Source organism: Oncorhynchus masou, chromosome 24, assembly GCF_036934945.1.
Source record: "Oncorhynchus masou masou isolate Uvic2021 chromosome 24, UVic_Omas_1.1, whole genome shotgun sequence".
Lineage (NCBI taxonomy): Eukaryota > Metazoa > Chordata > Actinopteri > Salmoniformes > Salmonidae > Oncorhynchus > Oncorhynchus masou.
The window spans coordinates 114,178,995-114,191,720 of NC_088235.1; the positions used below are offsets into that span (position 1 = coordinate 114,178,995).

General features: G+C 45.2%; 1 protein-coding gene across 4 annotated transcripts in view; it reads left to right on the forward strand.

Annotated features, from left to right (window-relative positions):
- Positions 1-5,850: 5,850 nt before the first annotated feature.
- Positions 5,851-12,726, forward strand: part of LOC135513305 (unconventional myosin-VIIa-like) — a 108,337-nt gene continuing 101,461 nt past the window's right edge. For 2 of the 4 annotated variants that reach the window (XM_064936201.1, XM_064936204.1), the window contains exons 1-5: positions 5,852-6,004; positions 6,561-6,604; positions 6,868-6,969; positions 9,467-9,619; positions 12,077-12,261. In XM_064936201.1, the coding sequence (XP_064792273.1) occupies positions 6,587-6,604; positions 6,868-6,969; positions 9,467-9,619; positions 12,077-12,261 (458 nt within the window). In that variant the 5' untranslated portion in view covers positions 5,852-6,004; positions 6,561-6,586. Of the gene's footprint in view, positions 6,005-6,560; positions 6,605-6,867; positions 6,970-9,466; positions 9,620-12,076; positions 12,262-12,726 lie in introns of all 4 variants that reach the window. The other 2 variants (XM_064936203.1, XM_064936199.1) reach the window with 2 other exon arrangements.

Here is a 12,726-nt window from a genome sequence, read left to right on the forward strand (position 1 = left end):
GAATAACTGGGTCAGCAGGGACTGGAGAGGAGGCAGAGTGATGGTTAATCTTTCCTGAATAACTGGGCCAGCAGGGACTGGAGAGGAGGCAGAGTGATGGTTAATCTTTCCTGAATAACTGAGCCAGTTGGGACTGGAGAGGAGGCAGAGTGATGGTTAATCTTTCCTGAATAACTGGGCTTGCTGGGACTGGAGAGGAGGCAGAGTGATGGTTAATCTTTCCTGAATAACTGGGCCAGCTGGGATTGGAGAGGAGGCAGAGTGATGGTTAATCTTTCCTGAATAACTGGGCCAGCTGGGACTGGAGAGGAGGCAGAGTGATGGTTAATCTTTCCTGAATAACTGGGCCAGCTGGGATTGGAGAGGAGGCAGAGTGATGGTTAATCTTTCCTGAATAACTGGGCCAGCTGGGACTGGAGAGGAGGCAGAGTGATGGTTAATCTTTCCTGAATAACTGGGCCAGCTGGGACTGGAGAGGAGGCAGAGTGATGGTTAATCTTTCCTGAATAACTGGGCCAGCAGGGACTGGAGAGGAGGCAGAGTGATGGTTAATATTTCCTGAATAACTGGGCCTGCTGGGACTGGAGAGGAGGCAGAGTGATGGTTAATCTTTCCTGAATAACTGGGCCAGCTGGGACTGGAGAGGAGGCAGAGTGATGGTTAATCTTTCCTGAATAACTGGGCCAGCAGGGACTGGAGAGGAGGCAGAGTGATGGTTAATCTTTCCTGAATAACTGGGCCTGCTGGGAGCATACAGTACATTCTGAAAGTATTGCCTTTTTCCACATATTGTTATGTTTGTCTTATTCTAAAATTGATTAAATCATTTTTTCCCCCCTCATCAACTACACACAATACTTGCTTGGAGGGTACCAAATTTACCACAGCTCGGGGCCTTGGGTCTGAACCCCGCCCTGTGCAACTCGGTCCTGGACTTCCTGACGGGTCGCCCCCCATAGGGTTAAGGTTCAACTCCTACACTTCACTGATCCTCAACACAGGGGCCACACAAGGATGTATACTCCCTGTGGCCACAACAGACGACACAACAGTTGTCGGCTTGATTACCAACAATGACGAGACGGCCTACAGGGAGGAGGTGAGGGCCCTGGAGAGAGTGGTGCCAGGAAAATAACCTCTCAACGTCAACATAAAGAAAGAGCTGATCGTGGACTTCAGTGGAGAAGGTGGAAATCTTCAAGTTCCTCTGCTTACATATCACTGACAATCTGAAATGGTTCACCCACACAGACAGTGTGGTGAAGAAGGCGTAACAGTGCCTCTTCAGCCTCCTGAGCTTTGCCCCTAAGACTCATAAACTTTTACAGATGCACCATTGACAATATCCTGTTGGGCTGTATCACTACCTGGTACGGCAACTGCTCCGTCCGCAAGTGCAGGGCTTTCTAGAGGGTGGTGCGGTCTGCTCAATGCATCACCGGGGTTACACTACCTGCTCTCCAGGACACCTACACCACCCGATGTTACAGGAAGGCCAAGAAGATCATCAAGGACAACAACCACCCGAGCCACTGCCTGTTCACCCCGCTATCATCCAGAAGGCGAGGTCTGTACAGGTGCATCAAAGCTGGGACTGAGAGACTGAAAAACGGCTTCTATCTCAAGGCCATCAGACTGTTAAATAGTCATCACGAGCCGGCCCCCGCCCAGTACCGCCCGCCCTGAACTTAGCCACTGTCACTAGCTGGCTGCCATAAGTTACTCAACCCTGCACCTTAGAACTCTGGGAAGAGTCTTGGTGGTTCCAAACTTCTTTCATTTAAGAATGATGGATGCCACTGTTCTTGGGGACCTTCAATTCTGCAAACATTTTTCTACAGACAATTCTTTCGATCTCATGACTTGGTTTTTGCTCTGACATACACTGTCAACTGTAGGACCTTATACAGACAGGCCTTTTCAAATCATGTCCAATCTTTTGAATTTACCACAGGTGGACTAAAATCAAGTTGTAGAAACATCTCAAGGATGATAGATGGAAACATGGATTTACCTGAGCTCAATTTCGAGTCTCATTCCAAAGCGTCTGAATACTTCAAATATAAATCAGGGATTTCAGTATTTTTATTTTAATACATTTGCAAAAAAAAAAAAAAACATGTTTTTCGCTTTGTCATTATGGGGTATTGTGTGTAGATTGATAAAACTATTTAATCAGGTTTAGAATAAGGCTGTAACGTAACAAACTGTGGTGCAAAAAGTCAAAGGGTCTAAATCGAAACGGAACGCATCAACAGAACATTGTTGCAAATGTTAAAGACATTAACTGAGACACAAAAGTCAAATTGGAAGGAGTCTCTGACCAAACTGGTTTATGCCTATAACTGCACCCGTTGCGAAGTGACAGGCTATTCACCATTTTACTTTTCGAATGCACACGACATACCAGTCAGAACACGTATTCTTCAGATATACTACATATTCTATCCATATACTGTCCATAATGTCTATACATCCCATCACACACATTTATACAGTGGGGCAAAAAAAGTATTTTGTCAGCCACCAATTGTGCAAGTTCTCCCACTTAAAAAGACGAGAGAGGCCTGTAGTTTTCATCATAGGTACACTTCAACTATGACAGACAAAATGAGAAAAGAAAATCACATTGTAGGATTTTTAATTAATTTATTTGCAAATTATGGTGGAAAATAAGTATTTGGTCAATATATATATATACAACCGTTCAAAAGTTTGGGGTCACTTAGAAATGTTCTTGTTTTTGAAAGAAAAACACATGTTTTGTCTATTAAAATAACATCAAATTGATCAGAAATAAAGTGTAGACATTTTTCATGTTGTAAATTGTAGCTGGAAACGGCTGATAATTTTTTTTTTGAATATCTACATAGACGTACAGAAACCCATTATCAGCAACCATCACTCCTGTGTTTTTTTTATTTTTTATTTTATTTTTTATTTCACCTTTATTTAACCAGGTAGGCTAGTTGAGAACAAGTTCTCATTTGCAACTGCGACCTGGCCAAGATAAAGCTTAGCAGTGTGAACAGACAACACAGAGTTACACATGGAGTAAACAATTAACAAGTCAATAACACAGTACAAAAAAAGGCGAGTCTATATACATTGTGTGCAAAAGGCATGAGGAGGTAGGCGAATAATTACAATTTTGCAGATTAACACTGGAGTGATAAATGATCAGATGGTCATGTACAGGTAGAGATACTTGTGTGCAAAAGAGCAGAAAAGTAAATAAATAAAAACAGTGTGGGGATGAGGTAGGTGAAAATGGGTGTTCCAATGGCACTTTGTGTTAGCTAATACAGGTTTATAATTTTAAAAGGCAAATTTTGTTAGCACAGCTGAAAACTGTTGTTCTGATTAAAGAAGCAATAAAACTGGCCTTTGGGCTAGTTGAGTATGTGGGGCATCAGCATTTGTGGGTTCGATTAAAGGCTCAAAATGGCCAGAAACAAAGAACTGTCTTCTGAAACTTGTTAGTCTATTTTTGTTCTGAGAAATTAAGGCTATTCCATGCGAGAAATTGCCAAGACACTGAAGATCTCGTACAACTCTGTGTACTACTCCCTTCACAGAACAGCGCAAACTAGCTCTAACCAGAATAGAAAGAAGAGTGGGAGGCCCCGGTGCACAACTGAACAAGAGGACATGTACATTAGAGTGTCTAGTTTGAGAAAACAGACGCCTCACAAGTCCTCAACTGGCAGCTTCATTAAATAGTACCCGCAAAACACCAGTCTCAACATCAACAGTGAAGAGGCGACTCCGGGATACTGGCCTTCTCGGCAGAGTTGCAAAGAAAAAGCCACATCTCAGACTGGCCAATAATAATAAAAGATTAAGACGGGCAAAAGAACACAGACACTGGACAGAGGAACTCTGCCTAGAAGGCCAGCATCCCGGAGTCGCCTCTTCACTATTGACGTTGAGATTGGACAGAGGAACTCTGCCTAGAAGGCCAGCATCCCAAAATCGCCTCTTCACTGTTGACGTTGAGACTGGTGTTTTGATGGTACTATTTAATGAAGCTGCCAGTTGAGAACTTGTGAGGCGTCTGTTTCTCAAACTAGACACTAATGTACTTGTCCTCTTTGCTCTTCCTAATATTTATACATTTCTTAATTCCATTCTTTTACTTCTTAGATTTGTGTGTATTGTTGACATTTTTTATATATTACTGCACTGTTGGAGCATTTTGTCCTTTATACAAAGTGTTCTGTTTGTTGCAATTCCAATGCAACCACTCTCCATATTTTCAAGCATTGTGGTGGCTGCATCATGTTATGGGTGTGCTTGTAATCGTTAAGGACTGGGGAGTTTTCAGGATAAAAATCATCTGAATGGAGCTAAGCACAGGCAAAATCCTGGAGTAAAACCTGGTTCAGTCTGCTGTCCAACTTAAACTGGGAGATGAATTCACCTTTCAGCAAGACAATAACCTGAAACACAAGGTCAATCTACACTGGAGTTACTTACCAAGAAGACAGTGAATGTTCCCGAGTGGCTGAGTTACAGTTTTGACTTAAATCTACTTGACAATCTGTGGCAAGACCTGAAAATGGTTGTCAAGCAATGATCAACAAACAATTTGACAGATCTTGAAGAATTTCTTTTAAAGATTGATGGGCAAATGTTGCAGAATCCAGGTGTGGAAAGCTCTTTGAGAATTACCCAGAAAGACTCACATCTGTAATCGTTGCCAAAGGTGCTTCTACAAAGTATTGACTAAAAGGTTGGGAATACTTACTGTATTTAATTTTAAATACATTTGTAAAAATGTCTAAAAAACATATTTTCACTTTTTCATTATTTTGTGTGTAGATGAGTGAGAGAGAAAAAAATAACTATTTAATCCTTTTTTAATTCAGGCTGTAACACAACAAAATGTGGAATAAGTCAAGGGTTATGAACACTTTCTGGAGTCACTGCAGTTAACTTAATTAACATGGTTTATGATGCATTTAGTGTAGCAATCCCACTTTAATATAATGTAATTCAGATTTTATTAGGCTGCTTTTTACAGCAATCTTTTACATGCCTTTCCTGTTACTCACAGAGGTTTGACGACACCACCTATCCTAATGCTGGAATAGAAACCGTGATGCGACAAAGAGAAAGGTTTGAGACGGGGTTGGTTGATATAAGATATCCCTTCCCTTTAGACCTTAGGGTGGGCCAACTCGGGTTAGGCCTTCCTCGGGTTAGGCCTTCCTCGGGTTAGGCCTTCCTCGGGTTAGGCTTTCCTCGGGTTAGGCCTTCCTCGGGTTAGGCCTTCCTCGGGTTAGGCCTTCCTCGGGTTAGGCCTTCCTCGGGTTAGGCTTTCCTCGGGTTAGGCCTTCCTCGGGTTAGGCCTTCCTCGGGTTAGGTCTTCCTCGGGTTAGGCTTTCCTCAGGTTAGGCTTTCCTCGGGTTAGGCTTTGCTCGGGTTAGGCCTTCCTCGGGTTAGGCTTTCCTCGGGTTAGGCCTTCCTCGGGTTAGGCCTTCCTCGGGTTAGGTCTTCCTCGGGTTAGGCTTTCCTCGGGTTAGGCCTTCCTCGGGTTAGGCTTTCCTCAGGTTAGGCCTTCCTCGGGTTAGGCTTTCCTCGGGTTAGGCCTTCCTCGGGTTAGGCTTTCCTCGGGTTAGGCCTTCCTCGGGTTAGGCCTTCCTCGGGTTAGGCCTTCCTCGGGTTAGGCTTTCCTCGGGATGGACCTTCCCGTCAGTGTAACTGTGCTGGGTGTTACCTGTTCCACTGGACCTACCTGCCACGCGTTGACTGTAACCGCCCTGGTTATTTCCCGTGCTGGGTGTCTGAGATCAAAGTCTTCAGGCCATAAAGGGGTGCTGGCTGTGCTGTGTTGGCAGAGCTCACTGTCCTCCTGTTTCCTGGTTCACAGTACTGTCTCTTTTATTTCTCTTGGACGGACTGGACAGGACAGACAATTGAACGGTGGCTGAGGACTGAACGGTCTACAGGATCAGAGAGAGCTTTCTGATAGACCTCTACAGCAATATAACCTCTACAGGTAAAGCCATGGGCTGCTATAGTGGGTGGTTTGAACCGTAATGGTCTTAAAGTTATTTTGATTTTTCTAATGGTGGTGTGACGACAGCCATAATGCACCAGTGATAAGACGACCATTGTCATATGAATACATGTTTTAACAAGTCCACATGCGTTGTTGTGGGGTTTGATTCTTAATGGGATTTGATTCTTAATGGGATTTAAATTGGATTTGATTCTTAAATGGGATTCAGATTCTATTGAATCATTTGATTTCATATGAGACAGTGGAACCTAAACTTAAATTCAATTTATTGGCGCAGGAATCACAAGGCCTTAACCATCAGCTGTCACAATGTGTCAATATTGTTTTACTGTAAAAGGGAGTGGTCATGGCAGCCATTTTATACCACTGATATATTGTCTGTATCCAAAATGTCACACTATTCCCAGGATAGTGCAATACATTTTGACCAGGGCCCAATAGAGCTCTGGTCAAACGTAGTGCACTTCGTAGTGCACTTTCCATACAATATGGATTCATACACACCTGTGTTTTCTTTTCTCTAAATCTATAGATTGGAGACGAGACATTTTTTTAATCATGGTGGTTTTGAGGAAGGTAGGATACCTATTACTGTACTCTTCTCATACAAAATGTTTGAGATCTGCTTGTGTGATTAGTAACAGGATCTATCCTCAACATTGTCTTTGACAGAAAATATGTCACAGACTGAATTTAAACATTATTTCGGGAAAATAGTTAAAAGGATTTGAAGCAATGTCTTTCATAGCATGTTTGTGTAGGTGAATTTTCCATAGCTTTATCTCAGTATGTAGTCCAGTATTCTTAGTATTGACTATGTCCCCCACCCCAACCCCCAGGGTGAATGGGTGTGGGTAGACTCCGGGCAGGGAGTGGCCATCGGAGCTGAGGTCAAGCTGACCGACACTGGAAAGCTGCAGCTCATCGATGATGAAGGAAAGGTACTGTACCTAGTTACCTGTCCAATACCTACCTGTACCTCCTAACTGTCTACTGGAAGGTACCTAGTTACCTGTCCACTACCTACCTGTACCTCCTAACTGTCTACTGGAAGGTACCTAGTTACCTGTCCACTACCTACCTGTACCTCCTAACTGTCTACTGGAAGGTACTGTACCTAGTTACCTGTCTACTACCTACCTGTACCTCCTAACTGTCTACTGGAAGGTACCTAGTTACCTGTCCACTACCTACCTGTACCTCCTAACAGTCTACTGGAAGGTACCTAGTTATCTGTCCAATACCTACCTGTACCTCCTAACTGTCTACTGGAAGGTACTGTACCTAGTTACCTGTCTACTACCTACCTGTACCTCCTAACTGTCTACTGGAAGGTACCTAGTTACCTGTCCACTACCTACCTGTACCTCCTAACTGTCTACTGGAAGGTACTGTACCTAGTTACCTGTCCACTACCTATCTGTACCTCCTAACTGTCTACTGGAAGGTACCTACTTACCTGTCCACTACCTACCTGTACCTCCTAACTGTCTACTGGAAGGTACTGTACCTAGTTACCTGTCCAATACCTACCTGTACCTCCTAACTGTCTACTGGAAGGTACCTAGTTACCTATCCACTACCGACCTGTACCTCCTAACTGTCTACTGGAAGGTACCTAGTTACCTGTCCACTACCTACCTGTACCTCCTAACTGTCTACTGGAAGGTACCTAGTTACCTGTCTACTACCTACCTATACCTCCTAACTGTCTACTGGAAGGTACTGTACCTAGTTACCTGTCTACTACCTACCTGTACCTCCTAACTGTCTACTGGAAGGTACCTAGTTACCTGTCCAATACCTACATGTACCTCCTAACTGTCTACTGGAAGGTACCTAGTTACCTGTCCACTACCTACCTGTACCTCCTAACTGTCTACTGGAAGGTACCTAGTTACCTGTCCACTACCTACCTGTACCTCCTAACTGTCTACTGGAAGGTACTGTACCTAGTTACCTGTCTACTACCTACCTGTACCTCCTAACTGTCTACTGGAAGGTACTGTACCTAGTTACCTGTCTACTACCTACCTGTACCTCCTAACTGTCTACTGGAAGGTACCTAGTTACCTGTCCACTACCTACCTGTACCTCCTAACTGTCTACTGGAAGGTACTGTACCTAGTTACCTGTCTACTACCTACCTGTACCTCCTAACTGTCTACTGGAAGGTACCTAGTTACCTGTCTACTACCTACCTGTACCTCCTAACTGTCTACTGGAAGGTACCTAGTTACCTGTCCACTACCTACCTGTACCTCCTAACTGTCTACTGGAAGGTACCTAGTTACCTGTCCACTACCTATCAGTACCTCCTAACTGTCTACTGGAAGGTACTGTACCTAGTTACCTGTCCACTACCTACCTGTACCTCCTAACTGTCTACTGGAAGGTACCTAGTTACCTGTCCACTACCTTCCTGTACCTCCTAACTGTCTACTGGAAGGTACCTAGTTACCTGTCCACTACCTACCTGTACCTCCTAACTGTCTACTGGAAGGTACCTAGTTACCTGTCTACTACCTACCTGTACCTCCTAACTGTCTACTGGAAGGTACCTAGTTACCTGTCCATTACATACCTGTACCTCCTAACTGTCTACTGGAAGGTACCTAGTTACCTGTCCACTACCTACCTGTACCTCCTAACTGTCTACTGGAAGGTACTTTACCTAGTTACCTGTCTACTACCTACCTGTACCTCCTAACTGTCTACTGGAAGGTACCTAGTTACCTGTCCACTACCTACCTGTACCTCCTAACTGTCTACTGGAAGGTACTGTACCTAGTTACCTGTCTACTACCTACCTGTACCTCCTAACTGTCTACTGGAAGGTACCTAGTTACCTGTCCACTACCGACCTGTACCTCCGAACTGTCTACTGGAAGGTACTGTACCTAGTTACCTGTCCAATACCTACCTGTACCTCCTAACTGTCTACTGGAAGGTACCTAGTTACCTGTCTACTACCTACCTGTACCTCCTAACTGTCTACTGGAAGGTACTGTACCTAGTTACCTGTCTACTACCTACCTGTACCTCCTAACTGTCTACTGGAAGGTACTGTACCTGTCCACTACCTACCTGTACCTCCTAACTGTCTACTGGAATGTACTGTACCTGTCCTGTACACCTGAATGTTTTTGTGAAATATTGTTATGTGTCACGTCCTCTTTTTGGGCGTGTTTCTGTTTACTATTTTGTCTTGAACCACTCCACAAAATAACTTCTCATGAGGACATTTATTTATTTATTTTTGGGGTTATTTAAAGTGAAATGAAGAGCTGGATGTTTTTTTTTTTTTTTTTTTTTTTTTTTTTTTTTGTCTGTGAAATCTTTGGCCTCAGAATGAAATATTTCTCCTGATATTGTGATATATTGTGATATATTGTGATATATTGTGATATATTGTGATAGTGTCATTGATCGTTGCAGGAGCATGAGATCAACAAGAAGAAAGAGGATGGATTCCGGCCCATGCACCCTACGTCTGTTAACGGAGTGGACGACATGATCAGACTGGGAGACCTCAACGAGGCCGGGCTCCTCAGAAACCTCCTGGTCCGACACAAGGACGGTATCATCTATGTTAGTATATTACATACATATATTGTGGTGTACTATGTCAATTATTTAGTCCCTATTCATATCATTGTATCTGTAATCCACCCTACTAAGTTCTTAAAACAATCATTGCCCCCCCCCCCCCAGCTGGAAATGGGATGTGCAAAATGGTACAAATTATGCCTTTGTTGATAACAACTGATAAGGAAGTTGCGGAGATGTGTGAAAGGTAGAACCAGGTAGAGTCAGGTAAAGTCAGGTAGAGTCAGGTAGAACCGGGTAGAGTCTGGAAGAACCAGGTAGAGTCTGGTAGAGTCATGTAGAGTCATGTAGAGTATGGTAGAACCGGGCAGAGTCTGGTAGAACCAGGGAGAACCAGGTAGAGTCAGGTAGAGTTCGGTTAAACCAGGCAGAGTCAGGTAGAGTCAGGTAGAGTCGGGTAGAGTCTGGTAGAACCGGGTAGAACCAGGTAGAGTCAGGTAAAGTCAGGTAGAACCAGGTAGAGTCAGGTAGAACCGGGTAGGGTCTGGTAGAACCAGGTAGAGTCTGGTAGAACCTGGTGGAGTCTGGTAGAACCTGGTAGAACCGGGTAGAACTGGGTAGAGTCAGGTAGAGTCTGGTAGAACTATGTGGAGTCTGGTAGAACCAGGTAGAACCAGGTAGAGTCTGGTAGAGTTTGCTTAAACCAGGCAGAGTCAGGTAGAGTCAGGTAGAGTCGGGTAGAACCTGGTAGAACCGGGTAGAACTGGGTAGAGTCTGGTAGAACTGTGGAGTCTGGTAGAACCAGGTAGAACCAGGTAGAGTCTGGCAGAGTCTGGCAGAGTCTGGTAGAGTTTTCTTAAACCAGGCAGAGTCTGGTAGAGTCTGGCAGAGTCTGGTAGAGTCTGGTAGAACCGGGTAGAGTCTGGTATAACCGGGCAGAGTCTGGTAGAGTTTGGTTAAACCAGGTAGAGTCAGGTAGAGTCTGGTAGAACCGGGTAGAGTCTGGTAGAACCGGGTAGAGTCTGGTAGAACCAGGTAGAGTCTGGTAGAACCAAGTAGAGTCTGGTAGAACCGGGTAGTCTGGTAGAACCGGTGTAGAGTCTGGTAGAACCAGGTAGAGTCTGGTAGAACCGGGTACAGTCTGGTAGAACCGGGTAGTCTGGTAGAACCGGTGTAGAGTCTGGTAGAACCAGGTAGAGTCTGGTAGAGTCAGGTAGAACCACATATATTTTTAATGACAGACCACTGATCATAAGTGATCAAACATTATGCAAAGACTCAACTGTCATCTTCTTGGTTAAAAAGAACCCCATTCACAATAGATGATATATAACTAGTTTGTTCATGATGACTGGTGGTTTAGGCTCTAATGGAGACTCAGCACAGTATTCCTCTCTGGCTGAAGTGAATGCTCTGTCTGTGACAGATAGATAGACTTTGCCCTGCAGTTAGGATAATCACACTGGTGTTTGTCTCCATAGAGACCAATGTTCCTCTTATGTGTTTTGATTGAGAACGTTCCAGTGTTGCCCTGCCAAGCTGCCAACGCCCTAAACCACTGTTTGTCTGCTTGCTTTCATGAATCAGGACTTGTTTGAAATATAGAAAACAGGGGACGATGTTTGGTTTGATATTTTATATAACGTTGCAAACATGAAATGTGATGTGGCTTCTGAACACCAAACCCATTGCAGTGACTTTCTAACCCTTATAGATAGTAGGTTTTAGTATCATAACTGGGTAAAAAAAAAAAAAAGACCCAATGCAAATGTTTTTATTTCAATTATATCAAATAATTTCTTACTCTCCCGTAGTAGATTTCTATTGAAATGGGCAACAAACACACAAAAAAAAAAAACTATTTTTCAAGCAATACTTTTGCTAGGACTGTCTGGGAGTGGTCTGAGTGGGAAGGGGGGAAAGCTATTGGCAGAGAGGTTTGGAACTGTCGATATTATTGGTCTATGAATCAATTTAGTGCCTGGTGACGTCGCCATGGATAGCCGAGACTCCCTCCCTCATGCAGACCGGCTGATTAGAAGGTCCAGTGTAGATTGTATTTTCAACCAGCAACTGTCAGGAAATAACACCGATAAAAATAAAATAAAAAATAAAAAGCTGTTGTACAATATGAGATAAAACGGAATTCTGACTGCACTGAGCCTTTAAATGTCAATCCATTGGTTGTCTGGTTGTCATGGTATCTGGACAGTAAATCATAAACACTTCCTTGACTGAGTAGCCTCTCTGCGCTGTGTCCTGGCTGGAGGAGGTTGTATAGCCTCTTTCTCAGGCAAGCGAGACTAAGGGTTATACTGTAGCGTTACTGAATGTTGTTTTAATGGAATGATGTTGTTGGACACACACTCTTTTCATCAGTAGTGCCACGTTCTGACGGATAACGTCTCTCTCATTCTCACACAATAACACACACTCACATCACCCATCTCAGTACCACTGCGTGTGTGACAGCCACAACGTTCTCTGTGTTGTGTCTAGACGTACACAGGCTCCATTCTGGTGGCAGTGAACCCGTACCAGCTGCTGCCTCTCTATACTACAGAGCAGGTGCATCTGTACACAGACCGCCGGCTGGGAGAGCTGCCGCCACACGTGTTCGCCATCGCAGACAGCTGCTTCTTCAACATGAGACGCAACAAGAAGGACCAGTGCTGTGTCATCAGGTCGGAGAGGGGGAGAGGGAGAGGGAGGGAGGGAGGGAGGGGGGGGGGGAGAGGGAGGGAGGGAGGGGGGAGGGGGAGGGAGGGAGGGAGGGGGGGAGGAGGGAGAGGGAGGAGGAGAGGGAGGGAGGGGGGGGGAAAGGGAGGAGAGGGGGAGAGGGAGGAGGAGAGGGAGGGAGGGAGGGGGGGAGAGGGAGGGAGGGGGGGGAGGGAGGGGGGGGGAGAGGGAGGGAGGGAGGCAGGGAGGGGAGGGGGGAGGGGAGGAGGGAGAGGGAGGGAGGGGGGAGGGGGGGAGGAGAGGGAGGAGGGAGGCAGGGAGGGGAGGGGGGAGAGGGAGGAGGGAGAGGGAAGGGGGGGGGAGGAGGGAGGGAGGAGGGAGAGGGAGGGAGGGAGGGAGAGGGGGGAGGGAGGGGGAAGGGGAGGGGGAGAGGGAGGAGGAGAGGGAGGGGGGAGAGGGAGGAAGGGGGG